This window comes from Micromys minutus, assembly GCF_963924665.1.
Source record: "Micromys minutus genome assembly, chromosome: 7".
In the NCBI taxonomy this organism is placed as follows: domain Eukaryota; kingdom Metazoa; phylum Chordata; class Mammalia; order Rodentia; family Muridae; genus Micromys; species Micromys minutus.
Genome location: NC_137976.1, coordinates 8,166,914 through 8,189,928, shown reverse-complemented (window position 1 = coordinate 8,189,928; position 23,015 = coordinate 8,166,914). Strand labels below are relative to the sequence as shown.

Below are 23,015 nucleotides of genomic sequence, written 5' to 3'. Positions count from 1 at the left end.
AGGATGCAAACCATTTGTCCTTTTATATACATAGAAATATGTAATAAATATTCTAAGTGAATACAAAGTCGTCTTTTCACGGCTGTGCAGAGGTTAATATGCATGAACTTCCAAACTCACTCACTAAAAATATTCAAATAACCCAATGCCAAGGGGAAAAATTTTTGATTATGAGAAAAATAAAATGCAAAGACAACAAAAGTGACTAAAATGATGAGAAAAAAAGATGATAAAATATTTAAATACATAGGTAGGATATTAAAATATTTGATGCTTTTGATGATTTTACAAGGAAATATGAAGTTAGATATTAAATGTTATTAAAAGCAGGAGCACACTGATAATGGGAAAACATCCACATAAACTGATGCCAATTGTAACCACTTGATAATACATCCCTGCTCTTTCTCATGAGTCAAGAATGTAAAACAAAACAGTTAATGTTGCTTTCTGATGAGGCTATAAATAAATCTCCTTTGCCTTTTTGACTTTTAAAGCAGGTGGCTTATTGTGTTGAGACAGCTCTGAAGTTGATTACTGTCTTGTGCGACATTCTCTGTCTAACTTATATCAACATCTTTCTGTGAGATTATTTAGAATGCAGCCGTGCCTCAAATGGTCACAAGAAAATATATTTCTTAATCATATGGAAGTAACTGTCTATGTTGCAGTCTTCTGACTGATTAAATCAGCAGCATTTCACCGTGGTTGATGTTTCTTATCCTAAAGCACCATGTCTGTGTACCTTCCAAAGAGCTAACATTAAACCTCCTTTTCCCAAAGTTATTTTGCTGCCAAATGTCACAATTACTTTTTTCCTAACTTAATTTTTTTTGTGAAAATCATGGTATTTGCATTTTGACTAGTAAACCTCCTTAGGCTTGGAAAGCAGGGGTGGGGGGAGTGGGAGGCTTCCAATCTACAACACAGCCAATCCCACTGACATTAAATTAACACCTGTTTCGAATGAGCCACATATTTCTGCATCTTTCTGGATGCACATTCATCATGTAGATGTGATTTTATTGTGTATGGCAAGAGTTTTATGGTAAAGCTTATTGCCACAAGTTGATTTAATGGATTCAAATGACTATTTTATGTACATATCTTCACCTCTGTGAGAATCAGAAATTCAGATACTCAAATGAACAACTTTCTGATAACTTACAGAATCTATAGTATGAACTTCAATATTTTAAAAGACATATTATTATAAGATAAAAATATTACATAATTTTAGATTATCATGAACCTGCTATGCAAGCCTTATAGTTTTTTCCCCGCTTCTGAAAGCCCTCATTTCAAAAGCAGTTATAATATTGATCATCTATAACTGGTAACAAAAAAGAGATACTTATTTCTTTCTAAACCACAAAATCACCAAGAGTGAATAAAACCGTGGCAACAGCAGTGGTTACCATAACTTTCTTTACATATTAACTTCATCCATAATACTGTTTGTCATTTTTCAGGCATATACACAGTCTCCAGCCAAAAAGAAATGGATATTACCACACCGTTTCACATTATATCAAAGCAATGAAGACAAGTCACACAGCTCCCCACATAAAAGGACATGTAGAGTTGAGAAAGCAAAGAATGCCAGTAGTCAAGCTCCACTCTGTGATTAGTTTCTAGCCTGGCTGTATTTGTGCTAGCTAAAACAGTGTGAAACAGAAGGCAAGAGGAACTTTTCATTGAGCTCCCATGTCCAAAAGTGGTTGAAGCATGGTGGGGACATCAGGAGGAGCAGATAATATTCCTCTGGGGAAGGGTTTCTCGTTAATGGAAGTGATGGCACCAGCAGTTATGGTTAGCCTCTGCAGCAGCAGTGATGTCAAGGTTAGCCTCTGCAGCAGCAGTGATGTCAAGGTTAGCCTCTGCAGCAGCAGTGATGTCAAGGTTAGCCTCTGCAGCACCAGTGATGTCAAGGTTAGCCTCTGCAGCAGCAGTGATGTCAAGGTTAGCCTCTGCAGCAGCAGTGATGTCAAGGTTAGCCTCTGCAGCACCAGTGATGTCAAGGTTAGCCTCTGCACATGCACAGGACGCATTCAGGCTCCTTACAATAAGAATGACTCCAGTGATGAGAGTAAAGGCAAATCTCAAAGTGGTCCATAAGTGAGTGCTAATATAGGAACTCCTGGACAAGAGAGTTATCTTCTTGGATTTGAGAAGACTGAAAAGATGTTCTGTCCTTCCTTCTCATATATATATTTTTTCTTTTTTATTGGTTATTTTGTTTAATTATATTTCAAATGTTGTCTTCCTTCCTGGTTTCCCATCTGCAATCCCCCATGCCATCCCTTTTCCCGTGAAGTGAGAGGGTGCTATCTCACTCACCCACCTACCCACTGCTGCCTCACCGCCCTAGCATACTTCTATACCAGGACATAGTGCCTCCACAGGGCCAAGGGCCTCCTCTCCCATTGATGCTTGCTAAGGAAACCCTCTGCTACCTATGCAATGGTCAGAACCAGATGATTTTAGTTCAAAATTCTATCAGACTTTCAAAGAAGACCTAATACCAATACTTTTAAAACTATTCCACAAAAAAGGAACACTACCTAATTTGTTCTATGAAGCTGCAGTTCTGCTGATACCTAAACCACCCAAAGACCCTTCAAAGAAAGAGAACTTTAGACAAATTTCCTTCATAAATATTGATGCAAAAATACTCAATGAAATTCTTGCAAACCAAATCCACAAACACATCAAAACCATTTTCCACCATGACCAAGCAGGTTTTATCCAAGGGATGCAGGGCTGGTTCAATATACAAAAATCCATCAAAGTAATCCACTATATTAACAAACCCAAAGGGGGAAAAACACATGATCATATTAGATGCTGAAAAAGCGTTTGACAAAATACAACACCCCTTCACCCCTCCAGTTAATAGTCTTAGACATATTAGGAACTCAAAGACCATACCTAAACATAATAAAAGAATATACAACAAACCAATAGCCAACATCAGAGTAAATGGAGAGTAACTTGAAGAAATCTCACAAAAATCAGGAACTAGACAAGGTTGCCCACTCTTTCTCTATCTGTTCAATATAGTATTGGAAGTTCTCGCCAGAGCAATTAGAAACAAAAGGAGGTCAAAAGGGTAAAAATTGGAAACCAAGAAGTCAAGATATCTTTATTTTCCTGTGATACGATAGTATACTTAAGTGACCCCAAAAAATTCAACAGAACCCCTAGAGCTGATAAACAACTTTCTTATAATTTTTAACTGAGCACTTACTTGTAGATTCTCAAGAGCTTGCTGTCTGTTTACCAACACGGGATATACACACTGCTAGATACTTGTTTTTGACTAATCTGTAAGACCATGTTATTAAAATGTCTTTTGTTCCTATAACCTGTGAGATTGTATAGACCTTCATTGTCCTTTACAACAGTGAGCTGTACTTTAGCAGGCATAACATTGCTGAATGGCACTGATTTTCACAAGGCACGTCTCAGTGCCTCCGTTTTCTTAGTTGGTAAAGATCAAGAGAGGGGTGAAAATCTCCTTGCACCTTTCATTCATGTGTCCTTTGATCATAGGAGGGGTTAAGAAAAGAGACAAGACCAGAGGTACAACAGAGGAAGAATCAACAGGGAGTCAAGAAAAAGAAGTTTCTCCTTTGATTTTTCTCCTCCAGGAATTCTCTACCTTACTCTCTTACTCACAGCATAATAAGAACATTCTATTTCATTCCTCAACTTCTTCAAAGAGAAGGATTAAATTTTAATCCATTGGGAACATAGCCATTGGTTAAATAGAATGGCAATTTTAATCAAAGTACTAGCTTCATTTCTCCCCACTGGATAGATGTGTTGGACACCGATGTGCACACACACTGTCAAACAAAAGGTGTTTGGTCCAAGATCCAAATCATCTATGAAGGCTCAGATCTATCCATTCTTTGGTTGTCACCTATCTCAAGTGACACAACTCTAGTAGTAGGTCTGTGCTTCTGTGATGAATCACATGTAGCCATTTTCATACAAGAGGGATAGCCTTGGCTTCCCAGAACCTTGTCAGTCTTTGCGTAAAATAACCTTCTCATGTATAATATTACTCACTTTACAAAGGACTCATTATTTGTGTGAGTTAAATTCATGCACATGGAGTTCTTCACTGTAAACTTCTTGAGCATGCAGTTAATCACATAGATTGTGACAGTTGCATTCATGTGTGTATAAAATTCTTGCACTGTAAACTGCATGAAGATGTGGAGTAATGAATGTGCATTATTTAATGAGTATGTTGAAGAGTTTTAAATGTTTGGAGCTTAGCCACTGAGAATGCTGTTCAAGTCACATCCCTCAATTGAGGTTAAGCATTAATCAGTATCTTGTTTGTGGCCACACTTAAGAAAATATGCCATTGATTTTTCCTCTGAAATAAGGTTTAAAAAGATACATGCTAAACCTATAATCTTATACTTAAGTGTAGTACTGTTTAACATTTTGGGGAAGGTTAGTTCTTTGCTAGGGGTTGGTGGTCCTGTGCTTTTTGGGGTGTTAGTGTTAACTTTGGCTATAGCTGCTCTCTCCCCCAAGCAGAAGCAAACAGTCTCCAAACATTTGTAAATGGCTTACAAAAAGGAAAAATGTCACTTGTGGCTGAATAGAACTGTTTTGAGGGAAAGGTATGAATTAATATTTATTCCATAAATAAGGTGCTACTAAAACATGAGTGTAATGCTTTTCTAACCTACCTCACAATGGGAAGGAGGGGTTGGCTGGTCAATCTTCATGGCACAGCCCACTTCGAACATGATTAATTCAAGTTGTTGTCGTTCTTGATGATTTGATTGTACAGTTTTGCAAATATCTTATTCTGTAATCATCCCCTGCGGGTTCTCAAGTAGAAATTGAGTCTTTATAAATCAATAAATAATAGGCCAGCATAGGTCAGACTTATAATATCTAGGCTTCCATTCATACACTTTTAATTAAGTAATTTGAATGTGCCTTTGTTTCTCAGACTTAGCTCACTTTAACATGGATATGGAAATTAAGGTACACTGGAAGCACAAAAATAAAAATTAGCCAAGGTTCTAAATCAAATATACTTGCAGTAAATTGAGAGTCTTAATTGAATAGTTGCTGCTCACAACACACTTATATCTATATAGGTATAAATCACTAAAAATCTGAAGTAGGCTAGAGATGATTTTGTAGGTAAGCAGATCTTACAGTTTTGTTTTGTTTGAAGTCATACTAAAATAATTCTTCTAGGTAATACTGCTGTTTTGTAAATAAAAGTAGATCAAAGGAAGGGCTGGAAATTAGTCAATATATATAGACTATCAAGGCAATTAATTAGAAATTGTATTTAAGATTTTTTTTTTAACAATGAGCAGACAGTACATGTAATACAGGGTACAACCCAGAATTTGTCAATGTATTCTTAGTGGGTAAGGATTGAGCATGACTAAGAAAACTTTGACTATTTCCAGGTTGCATCTTGTTTTACATGTACTTTTTGCTCATTGTAACTGGTGGGATCTTGATCACACTATCAAACCTTAAAAAAAAAAAAAAAAAAAAAAAAAAAAAAAAAAAAAAAAAACAAGTACTGACAAAAATGTATTATATACTTTTATGCAAAAAATGCTTAAAATCTGTACATTTATCTTTGTTCTTTAAAATAAAGTTGTTAAAAAAATAAAAACCAGAAATGTCTGCTTATACTTGAAAAAAAAGAAATTGTATTTAATAAAATACTACTTTCCTCTCTAGATATAAGATCATTTTTTCATTTATTTGATTCAATACAAAAATACCTTCCCTCAGTTTACACAACAATTGAAGGTGTACTTTGTAAATAATTATCTTCTACTTTAGAAACATAAGGTATGATCAATATTATATAAGGCAAATGGTAGATCCCAAAAGATATTCTTATTTTCAGGTGAACCAATAAAATCACTAGCATAAATTTTTTTGTAATGATTTCACTAATGATTTGCTTGTTTCTTAAACACAAGAACATCAGGATAAAAATTAATTTATTCCATGGAGTACTGCCAACCTTATGAATGCCTTGTCAGTGTAATCTTTCCTCTGTTATTCACTAAATAACTCTACCATACACACAGCTTTCCACCGTACAGAGCAATTCCTCACTTAACAATGTGATACGTGGTGAAAGTCTCACTCCTCACACAAGAACTCCTGAGAAAAAAATTATGTTTGGTAGGAGTGTTCTTGTTCAGGTAGACTTGGCTCCTCTTTCCATAGCTTTTAATTAGTTATTTGATGCTACAATTTGTATTCATTTGGTTTACTCTTGAAAGACAAATGAAAACATCATCTTGGTTTCAAACAGACTGAAGTTTATGCTGACCATCTTTGCCATTAGACTGCCTGTTAATTTTTGAAATTCAGCTCCTGTTTATAGACTTGAGACCAGACAGTTAACTGGAGCAGCTTTGTAGAATCACATGAACCGATGATTATGAAACATAATACCAAGTTACAGAGTGAGATTGATTGATTGATTGATTGATTGATTGATTGATTGATTTTCACAAATCTCTGTTACCCAGAGAGTACTTTTTAGTGTGTGTATGCTGGGGGGCATAAGTCAATCTCAATGTTTCCCTTTATTGCTTGGTATGTTACTTTGTAAAAACATTGTTTCTTCATTTTTAAAAATATTATGCAATGAATTTGGATTATATTCACCCCAACTTGTCCCTATACTCTTTTATAGAGCTGCACCCACCTCCCTACCTCTTTCCCACATTGTAACCTTTTTTAAAAAATAATCCAGTGACTCCTGTTTGTATTCTTCATATGTTCCTGGGTAAAGTGCCATCGACCTGATCATGGTGGGCCTGCCAGGAGATACATTCTTAAAGCACATAGAGAAAAAGGCTTCCCTTCTCTCAGATACCTCAACTGTCTACATCTCTCCATTTACAATTGGGAACTAATGCATAGCTTCCCACTACAAGTTGGGATGATGATTAGACTGAATTTACGCAGACATATCTGCTGGAAATTTATGAATGCAGTGCCAAGAAGGTACTGTTCGCTCTGGTTATTTCCATCTTCTGGTTATTATGATAGTTCGAACCTCCCCACACCATCCATAATGGTGTCTGGGCTTTGGAGGAAGTTGTTATGGAAATGGCACATTTGTAGATGAGTACTCTAATGATACTTTGACCAGCCCTGGGTTTCTGTATTAACCACCATCTATTATTACCCAAGGAGTGTTGCCAAGGTGTGTTGCTCTGATATCCAAACGGAAAGATAGAAACATCGAGTACAGTACCACTTTCCTGGCCGTACCATCCTGAGTTCCCCTGAGTGCTCCTGATCTAGTCTGATGTCTACCTTATTGTTTGACATTGTTCGGGTTCCCACTGAATCTAGAGATCTCCAGTTGTCTAGATCAGCTGAAAAGGGAGCCTCAAAGATCCTGTTTGCCTCCCCAGCCTAGGATTACAGACACATGTCAGCATGCCAGGTTTTTGACTTGGGATGCAAACTCAGGTCCTCATGACTTTGTGGCAAGTAATTTAACAGTCACATCTCTAGTACCAGGGACTACCAGCGTTTGATACCCCTCAAAGGATTCAGTATACTGACGTACATAATTCTGTATCATCAGCCCATGTTTACAGGTATGTAACTGAGTCTTTGTACAGAAAATAGGGCTTCTCCCTTTGATCCTACCTGCATTCTGCTTTTGATAGACTCAGAAATAACGTGCTGATATTCTGCTGGCTAAATGATTTATAATGTTGATTTCTCCTTTTCAAAGACCCTGGATATCTTTTCTGGGATCCACCCATATTATTACAGTTCATCTGGAAATGCCACTTTGAAGCATTTTCTAGTAAGCTGCAGTGAATAACTTCTATTTCAGCACAATTCTTATGTCTTACATTTGTGATAATGCATTCAAGGGAAGGAACTACATAAAAACTGGAGAGAAACTGCCAAAGAATCATAGTAGAAGGAAGCTATCATTACCAGAGTTGTAGCTCACTGATGCATTCTATAGATGCGATGCAGATGGGATCCTTAGATTATCAAATTGCTTTTTCCCCCTGCTCAAGTAAAGAGATATGGGTTTGAAAACAGGCTACATTGTAGAGTTTTAATGAGCATTTGCTTACTCTTAGAAAAATGGCAGAAAATTTTATAAAACTTAGTCCATTTTCTTTTATTTCTACTCTTCCTTTTGTTTTGTTTTGTTTTGTTTGCATTTGTTTTTGTTTTTGTTCCAGGATCAAATAAGGAAGCTCACAAACTATTCTTTAGATTTTGCTCAATGGCTTTGGAATTTTAAGCACACTGCACCTCTCCAGAGTGTGGAATATAAAGAAACATGGGCAAACTTGGCATTCAGGACACAGACCAGCCAACAACATTTAAAGTTATTCCCCTTTAGCAGTATAAAATCAATAGTCCTGCTAGATAAAAGAGGCCTTTCTAAGAGGAAATGATGAGGATTACAAGGGAGCTTCTGAAAAGTTGAGAGAAGATACAAAGTTACTCAATTGCCAAGAAGAATATGCAAATTAGATTATAAAGACAAGTACATACAATATCACAGCAAGAGAACACAAAAAAAATTGTGTTTCAAGTAGGATACAACTGTGTGTGTGTGTGTGTGTGTGTGTGAGAGAGAGAGAGAGAGAGAGAGAGAGAGAGAGAGAGAGAGAGAGAGAGAGAGAGAGAGAGAGGAATAAACCCACAACGTGGTGGGCTTTATTTTAAGATTACTATAAGATCAACTACTTAAAACTCTAACCTAATCATGATGAACTATGCAAACTATACTCCAACAGGCGGCAAAGTTCCTAACTAGCCTTTGCATTTCCTTGAAACACATGATATTTAAATTCCATGTGTCCGTCTATGCCCCAATTTTGTCCTGTTATTTTTTCTTATAATGGCTTTCATCAATCTTGACAATGTTTGTACTCCTTTTTCCAGCATTGATGAATACCTACCCCCCGTTTGTGTGTTGATTATGAACTTACACATGTTTTATGAATCAAACATGGGCTCTGAACCCAGGTATTTCATCTCTACAGACAATGGGTGATCTTTATGGACACTGCACCTCACTTGGCATTCCCAATTTCTCAAAAACTCCCCAGCCCATCTTTATTTCTGATGTTCACAATATGTTAATGCACACACTCTCTCCATCTGCTTCCCCTTACTTTGTGCTGTTTTCTTGAAGGGGAGGTTGGTGTGGTGACTGGGAGTATTCTGGTTCTCCTGGTGGGCTATCAGAGCAAACCAAGGTACATGAAGATCTACAGTGAGACGTTTCAGAGAAGTGTCTCTCCCTCTAGTGCTTGTACACACTGGATATGCAGACCATCCCTGGGACACAGCTGCAGCTCCTGAGGAAGTATTCTGACTTCTTAAAGAAATGATAATTTTGGAAGTATCATTTGGTGTCTTGCCATAAAACTTGAATTTAGTACTTCCTGAGAAGCAGCTATGTGACACACTTTAGTGATTTCTCACAGGATCATTATCTACAGTGTCCCATTATTTCCTTTATCTCAACATGGGATGAATGTCCCACATGGTTTTTAGCCTGAAGTTTCCAAAATTTTTCTGCCAAAAAAAAAAAAAAAAACTTTCTCAACTCTAGGATATTTGATTTTCCGTCTTCCTCCAGTTACTTGAAAGTGATGATATGTAAGACATATATTGTTTTTACTGGTCTCTTGTTGAATTTTTTTTCAGGGAAACTCTTTCATCTTCCCACTTGCCTTTGGATCATTAGCACATTTTATCAGATTGTAATATCTGTATCTGGCCTCTGTGAGCCTCTGAACTATTTTTAGAATAAGAGTAGCTATAAATATAAGAATGAATAAATGAATAAGAGAAGGGTGGAGAGAGGGCAGAAACCAAAATTAAATCCTCAGCCTCAGAAGGAAAAAGGAAAGGTCAAAAGCTACTAAAAACTTCTAAAGTCTGTTTGAAGGATGACCTCCCATGAAACAAGACAGCACAGACTGCAGGAACTCAGCAGCAAACTCACATGCTTTCCAGGAACTGTTCAACAGTCTTGGTTTTCTACAAGGACCAGAATAGTTAGGTGTCCTCCCTTGTCTTCCTGATGCTGGCTTTAGGGCAAGCATGACATTACAAAATTTCCACACTGCAGACCAGGCTTCATTTCTGACATTCTGGTTCTACGGCATTTTCACAAAATGAGTGATATATGTCATTCTTTAGACAAAAGGCTCTTTGCAAACCAATGCTCAGCCCATGCAGTAGGGAACACTTGTTTGAATTGTCCCACTTAAGTTACAACAATATGTTTGTAGACAAGACACTGGGGAGATGACTCAGCAGTTGGAGGCATTAGTTGCTCTTTCAGAGATCCTGGGGATCGATTCCTCATACCCACATGGTGGGTTACAACCCTCTGTTACTCCAGTACCAGGGAATTAGAAACACTTGGGTCTCTAGAGGCACCAGGATCTAAAGTGGAGTGTGTATGCATGTTCCTTTCTCTCTCTCTCTCTCTCTCTCTCTCTCTCTCTCTCTCTCTCTCTCTCTCTCTCTCTCTCTCTCTCTTCTCTCTCTCTCTCTCTCTCTCTCTCTCTCTCTCTCTCTCTCTCTCTCTCCCCTGTCTGTCTGTCTGTCTGTCTGTCTGTCTGTCTCTCTCTCTCTCTCTCTCTCTCTCTCTCTCTCTCTCTCTCTCTCTCTCTGTGTGTGTGTGTGTGTGTGTGTGTGTGTGTGTCTGTGTGTGTGTATTTGTGTGTGTGTGTGTGTGTGTGTGTGTGTGGCCAAATTACCCATACACAAAAAATAAAAGGTAGATATAAAATGGTGATACATGGCTGGTAAGATAGCTCAGAAGTTAAGAGCACTGGCTACTCTTCCAGATGTTCTGAGTTAAATTCCCAGCACCTACTTGGTAGTTCATGACCATGGATAAAGAGATCTGCTGTCCTCTTCTGGCATGCAGGTATATGTGTAGTGGAGCCCCCATACATAAAATAAATGAAATAACCAAAAAAAAAACCCCAAAATTTACAAAAGATAGGGTTGCAAAGGTAAGAATTCTGAATTGGTAAGATGCATCCCATTCTTTTAAGACTGAGTATTTATCTCATGTTGTTTGAATACAAAGATACTTCTTTACTTTGGACTATTTGTAAGATAAGTTGATCACAAATGCCTACATAACACAAAGTTCAAAAGATGTGAAACTACTTTCATGGTTAATATTGATCTTTCAGCTTGATAGATCTAGATAAATAAATGTCTGCGAATGCTTGTAGGGGATTTTTTTCCCATATTGGGTTACTTTTGTGGAAAGCTTCACTCTGTCCGTTGGTGGCAATATGAATGGGTTAGAGTTCCAGACAGAATAGAGAGGATAAAGCCAGTTGAGCAGAATAACCCAGCCTGTTCTAATTCCTGATAGCGAGTGTGAACTGAGTAGGTGCCTTGAGATCCTTCTGCCATGTCTTCCCACTGTGATGGACTAAACCCTCCCACTGAGCTAGATCAAACTCGTCCATTCTTAAGCTATTCTGTCGAGTGCTTTGACATAACCATGAATAAAATGCCTCAGACAGACCACAGACATGTCTAGTATAACGTATTTCTATTAAGACTCTTCTATTGAGATTTCCCCAGGGTGATAGCATATCCCAGGATTATTCTCTGCAATGTCGAGCCCTGACAAGATAATACTTTAACTCACCTCCCACATCCATTTTCTTTATGGCACATTTTCATTTCATTTTTCATGAAACTCTTCTGATTTTTAAAATAGTGTTGATTGGCGTTAGGGTCTTTGCATTGTGAAATTTTTAGGCATTTCATTTGACAATAATTTTTCATTCAGCTCCACATAAACTTTCCCACTTTTCAGACAAGCTTATGATGAAAATGAAGGTGTTAAGAAAATAACAAGAACATGGCTCAGGATGTGGCTTAGCTGTTGAAATCTCAGTCACTGTTAGTGGCCACAATTTCCTACTCAAATGTTAGAAAGGTGCTTCAGAATTGTTGGAGACTTAGTTAACTACTCTTATTTCCAGCTATTTAAAAGTTTTGTATAACTTTTTATTTATATATTATATAGAATATATTTTTTAAAAATGGATACAAGTTCTATAGCTGTTCAAAGGAATTTCTGTATGTTATTTCTCTTCCCTAAATACTTGTGAGGCCAAGAATGGGATAGTGAGTGTATATGAGGATAAATGGTTATCTGAAACATCTTCCTTGTATATTCAGCTTTTCTTCATCATATTTTTCCCATCAGTTAGCCTTGTGCATCTTATGGTAACCATTACACAGAGGTAGCAAAATATGATCAATCCATCTCAGTGGGATTCTGAGGCACCCATGTAGTCTCTGTTCAGTATAGTCATCTTTGACTATTTGATATTCTAATGGCCACAAGAATTTCAAAGGCAGCCTGAGGAAACAGCACATGGCAACCATCTCATGAATTCCCATGTGTTCTTTCTCTGTTCTTCTGTCACCAGAAGTCACAGCAGAGGTGTTCATTCTGGCCCCCTTACCCGGAAATTCAAAATGCACCTAATGGTGTGTGTGTGTGTGTGTGTGTGTGTTTACCAAGTAGAATGTTTGAGGCAAAGGAGAAAATGCAACTGGTTTATCAATGTAAATTTGTGTTTATATTTGAATATATAGAATATTGATATGTAAGTCGACACAATAAAAAGAAAGTAATGAAGGAGGTAATATTACCCATCATACTCTATGCATGTAATTATACAGAATCAGATAAATATATGTAGCATTATGCAGTATAATAATCCATATACTTAATACATGTGACAAGGGTTGCATGCATTGCATTTTATACATTTAAATATTAATGTAAATGTTGTACAGAAAATAATCATACATGTTTGTCTCTGTCTTAATTAGTATCTCTGTTAGTTTTATAAATACATACACAGAGAGAAAGAGACAGAGACAGATAGTTGTAGAAATGGTTGCTCTAATCGCTTAAGCTTTCTCTTTAAAACATCAGGCAACGACAATGTAAACTTCTTTCACTGACTTAGTTCTGGAAGTTTTGCCTCACAGAGCACTCTGAGTTGAGGGAAGTATGTGATGATAGAGGAATTCGGTTCTCTACATTGCCTTGTGCATTGCCATTGGAAGGTCAGAGCCAAGCCTGGAGAAGGATGGAGCACAGGCTGTGTGGTTTTCTTTCATCAGTGTTTTATTGGTTGTTTTAAGTATTTGCATTTCAAATTGTTATCCCCTTTTCCAGTTTCCCCCTCTCCCACCCCACCTGCCTCTATGAGGATGCTCCTTCTCCCACCCATCCCCACCTCACAGCCCTCTACACGCTGTGTTTTTAAGGTAAGTCTGTCTGATGTCCAGTCAGGGATTTGGGCAGATATACAAATGCAGTTAGATGTCAACACCCAAATGGGGATCAAACTGGGGGAAACTGATCTCAAGGGTGGCCTGGAGGAACATGTGCTCTCTGAAGAACTTTCATCTTTAAAACATTTGTATAAACATCCATTGAAAGTTGACACTGAGCATTTTGATGTGACCCAGTGGAATTTGGAGGCTCTTGTGCCTAGTTAAGTTTATTGACAGAAGAGTAATATCAGTGCCACATAACTGGCTGGAAACTAATCATGTCCGGCACAGCATAGCTATGTGTTTCCCTATAGCAGTGTCTCAGTTCATCGCAAAGGCACCTTATGCAGATGTGCACTGATATGCCTGCTCACGACCACCTTCAAGCCGATGGACAAGGCAGTGACTTTCCTCAAAGATGTTATGACAAAAGCAAGCAAGAAGTCCTTAAAGTTGAAAGAACTCTCTCATCAGCGTGTGCTTTTCAGGATGCCTATCTGCATGCAAAGGACCTCTTCACTCACCTAGATTCTGAGGAATGGTTGCTTTACCCAACCATGTTTAAATTGGACAAGAATAATGACAGGAATCAATGAGAAAGAAATATCTCCAATCCACAGCCCTGACACAATGAACAGATTTCCCCTGTCTCCATTCACTGGAAGTTTTCTAGAAGTACAAAGAAATGCAGGCAGCTATCGAGTGCTGAGAGCAAGAGAAATGGTCTTCTCCAGGGAAGAACATACTACTGCATTACTTAGTACCAAATGGTTAGTATTAGAAACATGTATAATATAGACTATACTTATATATTTATGAATATATTATATATACATAATGTGATATATATGTACATATGTACATGTACATTATATATACATTATGTGTGTGTGTGTGTGTACACAAACATGTATGTACCAAAAGAGACCAAGAATTTGAAAGATCAATGAGGAGTATATGGAAATGTTTAGATGGAGTATAACAGAGGGAGAAGTGATGTAATTATATATGAAGCTCAAAAAGTAAGAAAAATAATTTAAAAGAACCAAATTGTATGCCACTGAATGTGAAGTCATATACTCAGGTCTGTATTGTTTTCTATTAGCATTTCAATCGTGATGCATAATTCATTTGAAAGAACATATTTAGAGGCTTTTTTATATTTTAAGGCTGTATGATTGTTTCTTAATCATTCTTTGCTGTTGAACATTTACAGTGGATTATGAAGGGTCTTGACAGTGCAGTTAGCAAATACAGAAATAGCTTTGTGGTCTACATTTATCCGAGGAACTAAAAGAACACAAACTATCCAGGATTATAACGGTAAAGATTGCATTTACACTTCAGAGATGGCTCTCCTCATTGATCCACTGGTCACATCTTTTACAATATAAACATAGCACAGCCATCTGAATGCAACTCATGTTTATAGATTTACAAGTTGTATAATTTAATGGCTTAGAAGTAGTTTAAAATTAAAAAAAATTGAGGAATTAATTCAGTTTTTACAATGCTTTATAGTGTGTATGTTTGTGTACACATATAGTATATTCTCTATATAGTACATATATATTATGTTATATATATATGTCATATTCAATATTCTTTATATATAGTATGACTATATATGGATATATATGACATATTATATATATGGATGGATGGATGGATGGATATAAATATATACACACATATGCACACACACATAGACACACATACACATGCATATAGCATTCTGTTCCATGGGATGTAGTAACAATTGGATCTCCAATGCTTATTGGATAGACGGCCTTCAATTAAAGATCATCTCATAAACCAAACAAACTTAACCATAAAAGAAGTATAGTTGACCTCTGGCCTGGACACACACACACACACACACACACACAGACACACATTTCCCCGCATTTATGCATATCTCTGCACATATTACATATAATACAATAAAATGAACCTTCAAAGTTGCAATTGACTTCTCATTAAAAAAAAAAAAAAAAAAAAAAACCAATTTTCACCATCCTTTTCCATTTTGAATTGTGAAGTATTTTATCGGCTCTGGGAATTGAGTATCGATTTTTAAAGGCATATTTAAGCTGTTTTTGCTAAGAAAGGAATTCTTGCAAACAGATTGTTATAAGTTTCCATTCAAGGACATCAGTACTTAACCATCTTTAGCAGAGTATATTCCAATGCCTGAATCAATATTCACAGTTAAACTACATTTAATTAAATATGAAAAAAAAACATGCAGTAGTGGAAAACCCAGAAGTTAATGGGTAATTCTCCATGATCTATTTGCAGAATTCTCAAGAAGACATATAAACATTTTTGTCTATAGTAGTTGTCCTATAAAGTTTATTTTGTTAATGATATCCTAACATTAACTGCTGCTGTTTTTATTTTGAGGAGCTTTTTAAAGAACACACCATTTAGCCTACTATATAGAAGAAGACTTTTTTTCTATTTTTCTTAATAGATTTACTTACAGATCCTTATGTACTGAGGGCAGGTAATTCCAGAGCCCTGATATACTTTGAGACTTCTGGTTTTAATTTTACTTCTTAATAAGGTTTTAATTTTACTTCTTAATAAGGTTTTAATTTGTTGAACCATTGAGTAAATAGCCCACAGAATTCCTGCATAGAGCAATGTCTCACATATACCAATCTACTCAATGACTCTTGGTATTTACATCATGAATTACTGTGGCATATTTGTCAAAATTAAAGAGCCATTATAAATGATTATAAATAATAAGCGTTGATTTTTATGCAAAGTGCTAAAATTTTATCTCACATTTTTTATGTTCTCATATAAATCGTATACAAATGCCTCTTTACTTTTTTTGTTTACTCATTTTGTCTCAGTAGGCTTGTCTGCAGTGACTGCGCTATGCTTTCTGTGACCCTGGCACTCCTGATAAATTATTGGTGGTCTATTTTGAATGGAGAACTTTTGGTGGGATCTGTCTGCTCTTCTCATCAGAGATGGGAAGGAGGACCAGATAGTCAAGGTTTCTTTTCTACCACACTAAGTATAAACACTATCAAGGACTTGCCTCTCTGGACTATGACTAACTACACTCACCCCTTGCCTCTCCACCCTCAGCCCCTTGGGAAATTTGACTCTTTGTCCACATTCAGTGAAGATTACATAGACACTAGGCAGTTGGCTTCTGTGTTCTTTTAACACAGTGGGTCTTGGAAAAACACTTTTTTATTCCCTGGGAGACATTTCAGTGGTTAGGTGTTGATCATCTTCTCTGGTTCTAGAACCAACCTTTGCTCAGAGGACGCTTGAGTGTCAGATGCACAGGAAGCTCTTGGAATGTGATTGTTTCAGCCCTTCTCAGTTGACCAAGCTAGGAAATCCATGTGTATACAGTCTAAGCCCTGTACAGATTGAGTTTTAATCAGCCTTTAAATAAAATGGATGTTCTGCCTTAACATTGACTGTTCTGGAATTTGTTCAGGATACTAAATAATTCACTTTAATCCATTCTCTTTTGCATTGTTAAATGAAAATAGTAAGTTATAATGACATCCCTTTCTCCAAATTAGTAACAATAAATCATCAGATTTTACAAAATAAAGAAAGCTGAACTTGATCCTGGGAACCCATATGGCTGAAGGGGAGATGCTACCCTACTTCAGTAAGTAAATATATGGTAAAAATTAAACTATCTGATTTTAATCATACATTGCAATGAACCCTAGTCTCTGAATCTCTCTTAGAGACTCCCTAGAAATAAACCATTTAAAAAATTGCAGAAAGTGAATTGTACTCAAGGAGAAGCAGGGCTTTGTATCTGAGGTTTAGAAGTACTGAAAATTTGTTTTTATTCCTTTGGTCAATGTTTCTTCTACCATGTTCTAGATTCAAAAATTTGGTGGAACATTGATACTCGTGATGCAACCAGAATTTTTTGACAGTAAAATTGGGGTCAATTCGGTTTTAAACAGAAGAAAGGTGATCTTTGATTTTATTTCTCTGAAAGGTTTCAATGTATTTGTAATGTGCAGATTTATATATTTGTAATGTGCAAATAGACTTTATGATTCCTGAAGCCAGATCAATTTTACACACTAGACCAGAGAAAGAGATCACTCTAGATTCCAGATCTCCTGCCCTATTCACTGCTAGAAGAAGTGAGGCTGTGCCTTTGAGTTTTACAACCTCATATGCAATGCACAGAGGTTCCTGCAGTTCACCTTTCCTTCAAATCCACACATCTGTGACTTATCTTCAGCTGGTAGAATCGTTTTAAAATTGCAGTCAGATGTGTGACACTCCTCGGCTTTTGTCATCACTCTGTCTTCTGACACAAACAGTTTTTGCAAACTCTCAGGCTATGGGTCATATTCTTGGTGCTATACAAATGAGAAAAAGGAAACCAAGAAGGCTGCGGAGAAGTTCCACCTGTCTCTGATACTCTTTCAGATCCATATCAATCATCCATACAATGTTTCCTTGCTGCTAACAACATCAAATATAAGCCCTCTACATTCCCCCTCATCTCCAAACAACTCACTGAAATAGTCTATACCTCCTATATTCGATTAGAGTGTGATATATGCAGATAGGACGGAGGATACACAGACCCATAAATATCTCACCAGAATTTAATGCAAGAACTTAAAACTAAATGCCATAAGAGCTACCTTCCTAGTCACACATTTCTGACAATTAGCAGTATAATTTAGTGAGAGTCGCCAAAGCACACTGTTTCCCAATGAAAACCAGAGATCACAAACCACAGGAAAGAAGCCATCATAGTCCATAGTGGTAAGTCCCTGACAATGTTTACATTTAGTGGGGTAGAAAAGGAACCTTGACCATCTGGTCCTCCTTCCCAACTCTGATGATGATAAAAGAGCAGACAGAGTTGAGATGTGGTATAAACATTATGCTTACAAATTCAATTTCAGCCATAAACACAAACAATACAAGGAAAAGAGTAAGGCAAACAATCTACTGGCTTTAGGAGTGTTAAAACTAGCTAGGAACTCCATTGTTTTCTTGTACTGAAATAGAACTTCAGGATTCTTTCTAGGGCTCACTGGGGATTTTAACTTAGTGTGAGGGCTAGCACACTTCCCAAAGTGCCAGTGTCTCTTGAATCTGTTTAACCCTGCAGGTCTTTTAACACAAGTAGGACTCCCCTCTAGGTTTCTTTTCCAAGCATGGCAGCATGAACAGCTTAAGTCTATGCATCAGCGGGACTTAATGCAATCCTTCTCATCTACGAAATAAAGCACATCGTTGGCAGTAGATGAGCTGAAAAATTCTATAAAATGATGTTTGAAATTATAAAGAAATTTAATAAAAGCTAACATAATTGCAGATTTAAAAGTAGCTTCAAGAGCTGTGTATGTCTATCCTGTTTGGTGCGGGATGTATCACAACTGGTAATAATTCACTGGATATGTGCTGAATGAAGAATAGTATCTCAAAAGAATCCGGGAGTTAAGGCATAGAGACACTTGTTTTTATTTATCTTTATCATTTGACTGCCTCCCCCATATAAGGATGTCTTTAAATATTTGCTATTTGTACTGAAGTTTACAGCATCAAAAATACAGACAATGAAAACCCAAGTGGGAACTTTGAGTACTGTTCTGTTAAGATCCTTTAAAATGCGGCTTTAGATATAAAATAAACAATGAACATGAAATGAATTGGACCTCTTAGAAAGGATATAGGATTTCCACTATTGATTATCAGTTCTTCATATAAATACACACATTTCTCTCTTTATGTGGAAAGTTTAGCAACCTGGTTTGCTATGTCACACAACTGCTTGTTTGTAAGCTGCAGAAATTGGTATTTGACTGTCCTGTGTGAGATAAAATGACAATACTAATAGTTCTGGGTGAGAAATTTAGACTTGGAAGTTCTAAATGCTTTAGGAAAACAAAGCACACTAAAATTTCAGCCTTGGATCATAAAGAAAATGTCACTAATAAAATGAAGTTAAAAGGCAAATGTCAAAAATGCAACTGACACCCAGCTACTCCTTAAAGACCCCTCACATGCTGTTTCATGCTCTGTTTCTATTAACTTTATTAATGGGACACCAATGGTCCTGTTAGTTTAAACCTGACTTCTCCCAATTACAAAGGCCTGCGGAGAATGGCTAACTCTCACTGAGACACACACCCACTATGTGATGGAGGTGGGACCCGACCCTACACACGTTCCACTAAGTCCTGTTTCAGAAGCTTGGCCACCCTCACTCCTTTGCTTTCCCATTATGTTCATGATTGCTAAAATGACGGAGTAAGCATATCAGTAAATAAAGTTTCTTGTTATTAATAGAAAGGACTCTTCTCCTTTATGCATGCACATAATGGGTATTTTCCCCACTAATGGCAGTATACTATGTTTGGATAGCTTAGAGGGTGCCGATGAGGATGAGGCTCACAGGTTAACTAAACATATATGATGGCTAACTCCTTTTTCATGTATCCTGGCATACACAGAAAAGCTGAACTGACTCCATCAAGTGCATGCATCTCAAAATCGCTTTACGTTTCTCCTCTGTGAGACACTGGAACAGTTCTTCAATGAAGTAGTGACATTTAGGGTACCACAATCTATAAGATTCCCTTTGTGGTTTTCCAGCCTTATATAAGATTATTACCAAATATACATTCATATTCTGAGACACATTCTTCTAAGATCCCATGTGTGAAATTTATTCTCGGTTGCTAAAGTTTAAGCAGATACTCCAAGAAAGCTATCAAGCACTATTTGGCTGCCTTTTCCATATAAAAGCAATTATAAGTGCCTGGCTTTTATCCTGAAATTCTTGAAGGTAGTTCAAGTTATTGATCAAGCATGTATGTATGTTGACCCAGAGCTTGGCAGATTGTTAAGAAGAGAAACGACAAGAGATGAAAATGAATACAATTTCATTTCTTCTTCTCACACAGAGTTTTGTTTAGTTCCCCGTTCCTTTGATATTTTACATTCAACATTGGGCTTGACTGACAAGAAACTCACTGGAAAAGGCAGGTTCCCTTTGAGATGAAGGAGGTGTCCATGGTTCTGAATTTTATCATTTAAAAGTTTTGTGTGGGTTCTTACATACAGTGTTAGTGCCCATGCCAACAACAGGTCACACAGGGCTGTAGAAGGGAGACATGTGTGCCTCATATAGACAGCAGTATATGCAATGTCGCTTTGTGCACTGTAGCTTATATTTAAAGGAAAGAAAATTGATTATTTTGTGGCAAATATCCTAAGGTCAGCAGAACACTTCCTAAGTTAATGACCACTGGAGATTGTTACACATTACTCTGTGTTCTTCGCATTATTGTTTTACTAAACTAAGCACATTGGACCACATCCGAAGTCCAGTCTTGAATTTATCTTAGGCAAAAATTGTTTCTGTTCAAATCAAGTGCGATTCTTTAAAAACTGTTCGGAAACCTATCACTACAGAGCCTAAACGGTCTAATAAATGCATGTTTTCCACCATAATCTAGAAGAAACACATAAAGTTAGTATTTGGGATTTTTTTTTCCTTTTCTTAAAAACTACGCTTTATGTGCTTAGGGGGGAAAAAAAACACCCTTTAAAGAGTAAGTTTATTTTCTGGAGAGGACGGGGACATATTTAGTGACAAAAGTAAATTCAGAATTTTTCTGAGGGTCTTACTAGTTGAAGGACCTAAGTGACTCGGGGAGCTCACTGTGAACTAACTGCTCTGAAAGATGCCGGTCCCTCAGACATTTCATAGTAAGGCTGGAAACCTTGGAGTCCCGGCTTCCTTTTCTTCTTCTTGAGAGATGGGAGAAGCTGAAAGCCCTGTCAGTCAACACTTCTCCTATGCCTCTCCCTGTGGTGGCCATCTCTATTAAGAATAGGGAACTCCGATGGCACTCAGAAAGGAAAAACTTTAGAGGTTTGTCAGTGCACAAAGCCCAAACTTCCACTGGCCAGATCTTGGCGGTGTGGCTGTGAATACAGCTACTTGAGTCCAGGATGGCTATTCTGTTAGTAATACCTAACACCCGCCTTTGGCTCTGTTCGTCACACCCCCGGGATCTCGGTCTTTAGTGTTCTACTAGTCTCTTTTTAATCTCTTTGGAGGTTTAAGCCTAACCTCTCCCGGAAGTTGTCTGGTTTGGGGATTAGAAGACATTGAATAGCAAGCAGGTGGGTGAGATTGGGCAGGGAAAGGAAACTTTAGTATTCACTGACCATCCTCCCAGCTCCTCTGCTCTCCAGTGGACACCTTCAGACTTTCTGGATTCCATACAAAAGAACGCAATTTAGAGATGAAAACTTGAAGGCTTTGAGCTAACATGCTGTGTGATATCCCCATGGTGCTAATGGTTCAGGGGTTCTATTGTTAAGGTTCTGACATGCTTTTCTGTAATCCGGACTAGTGGACTGATGCACATCCACTTAGGCACCTGGAAGGGAGATTTCACCCCGCCTCCAATCTCCCAATTCCGCGGTCAAAGGTGCATGCATGACTTGATAGTACAGTAGGAGCCAGCCCAGTTGAGCCTAGATCCCCGCACTATTGCTCAGGTTCTTGGAACTCCGATTGAAAAACCCGCCAACCATACATTCAGGAAAAGCCGGCACCTGTCAGGAGGGAAGCAGTGACTGACTCCCACTTTCTGGTGAAGCTCTGGGTGCTGGATGAACCCCTATTCCCCGACTCCCATTCCCGCACCAGCGCGCGCTCCTTTCCCGGGGCACGCTGAGCCAGAGCTGGTCACAGGGAGCGACCGCGACCCCTGGAGCTCAGGGCTTGGAGCGCTTCCCCGGGCTCACTCACCGATTCTGAGCACTTGAGGGGAGGTCTGAGGGAGGATGTAGCACAGGAAATAGAGGAGTGTCCAGCTGGTGTCCCTGGTCCAGAGCCCGGGCTGAATGAGGACTGAGCTGTGCTCCATCTTCCAAGCTTCTTAATTCATGCCGAAACACAGTCGTGGCCTCACGCCCACAAGCTGCAACCAACTTGGGCTGGGTCCCCGCCTCATCCTTCCTGGATGCTCAGAGTCTGCACACCCGGTGCTCTCAGGAGAGCGAGGTGGAGGGGACAAGCGTAGGGACGTGAAGCGGGCTTAGGGCTTCGGAGACTGAATTCTTGGGGCTTCTCGCACAGGTCCTTAGCCCATCACTGCTGGTCCTCCTCCTCCTCCAGGGGCTGCATACCTCCAAGAATCAGCAGGATTCCGCTCCCGGAGCCCAGAGACCAGCTGAGGAAAGTTGCTATCTGGATTTGCAGGAATGTCTCACTCATTCAACCTCTGGTCAGATGCAGAAGTGATGGGTGGGGGGAGTGGGGAGAGGGTTCAGGGTGCAGTGAGGAAAAGGGAGAAAAGGAGAGAAGAAGACACCCAAGAAGAGAGAGAATTGGGTGAGTTGGTGCAGCGCTCAGACCAACCAGGATGAGCTCCAGCAGGTTTACTGTGATACATCCCAGGCTTTTGGTCTTTCTCGGTCCTGCTTTTCCTCCTCCCCTCTTGGCCCCACCCTTTATTTACTGCCCGCCTCAGCCAACCCTAGTAACCCAGCCAGATTCACTCAGTAGCGCGCATACTCGGGCACGCGCTCGCGCTCTTGCAGACTCTTTATCTCTGTTTCTCTGTCTCTGTCTCTTTGTCTCTCTCTCTCTCTCACACACA

At 38.3% G+C, this 23,015-nt stretch overlaps 1 protein-coding gene across 12 annotated transcripts in view; it reads right to left on the bottom strand.

Annotated features, from left to right (window-relative positions):
• GRIK1 (glutamate ionotropic receptor kainate type subunit 1) overlaps positions 1-22,280 on the bottom strand; it is a gene marked incomplete at both ends in the record, with an annotated part of 363,486 nt that extends 341,206 nt beyond the window's left edge. For all 12 annotated transcript variants that reach the window (XM_080918952.1, XM_080918957.1, XM_080918956.1 and 9 more), the window contains one exon: positions 22,163-22,280. In XM_080918952.1, the coding sequence (XP_080775078.1) occupies positions 22,163-22,280 (118 nt within the window). The remainder of the gene's footprint in view (positions 1-22,162) is intronic.
• Between the last annotated feature and the right edge of the window lie 735 nt (positions 22,281-23,015).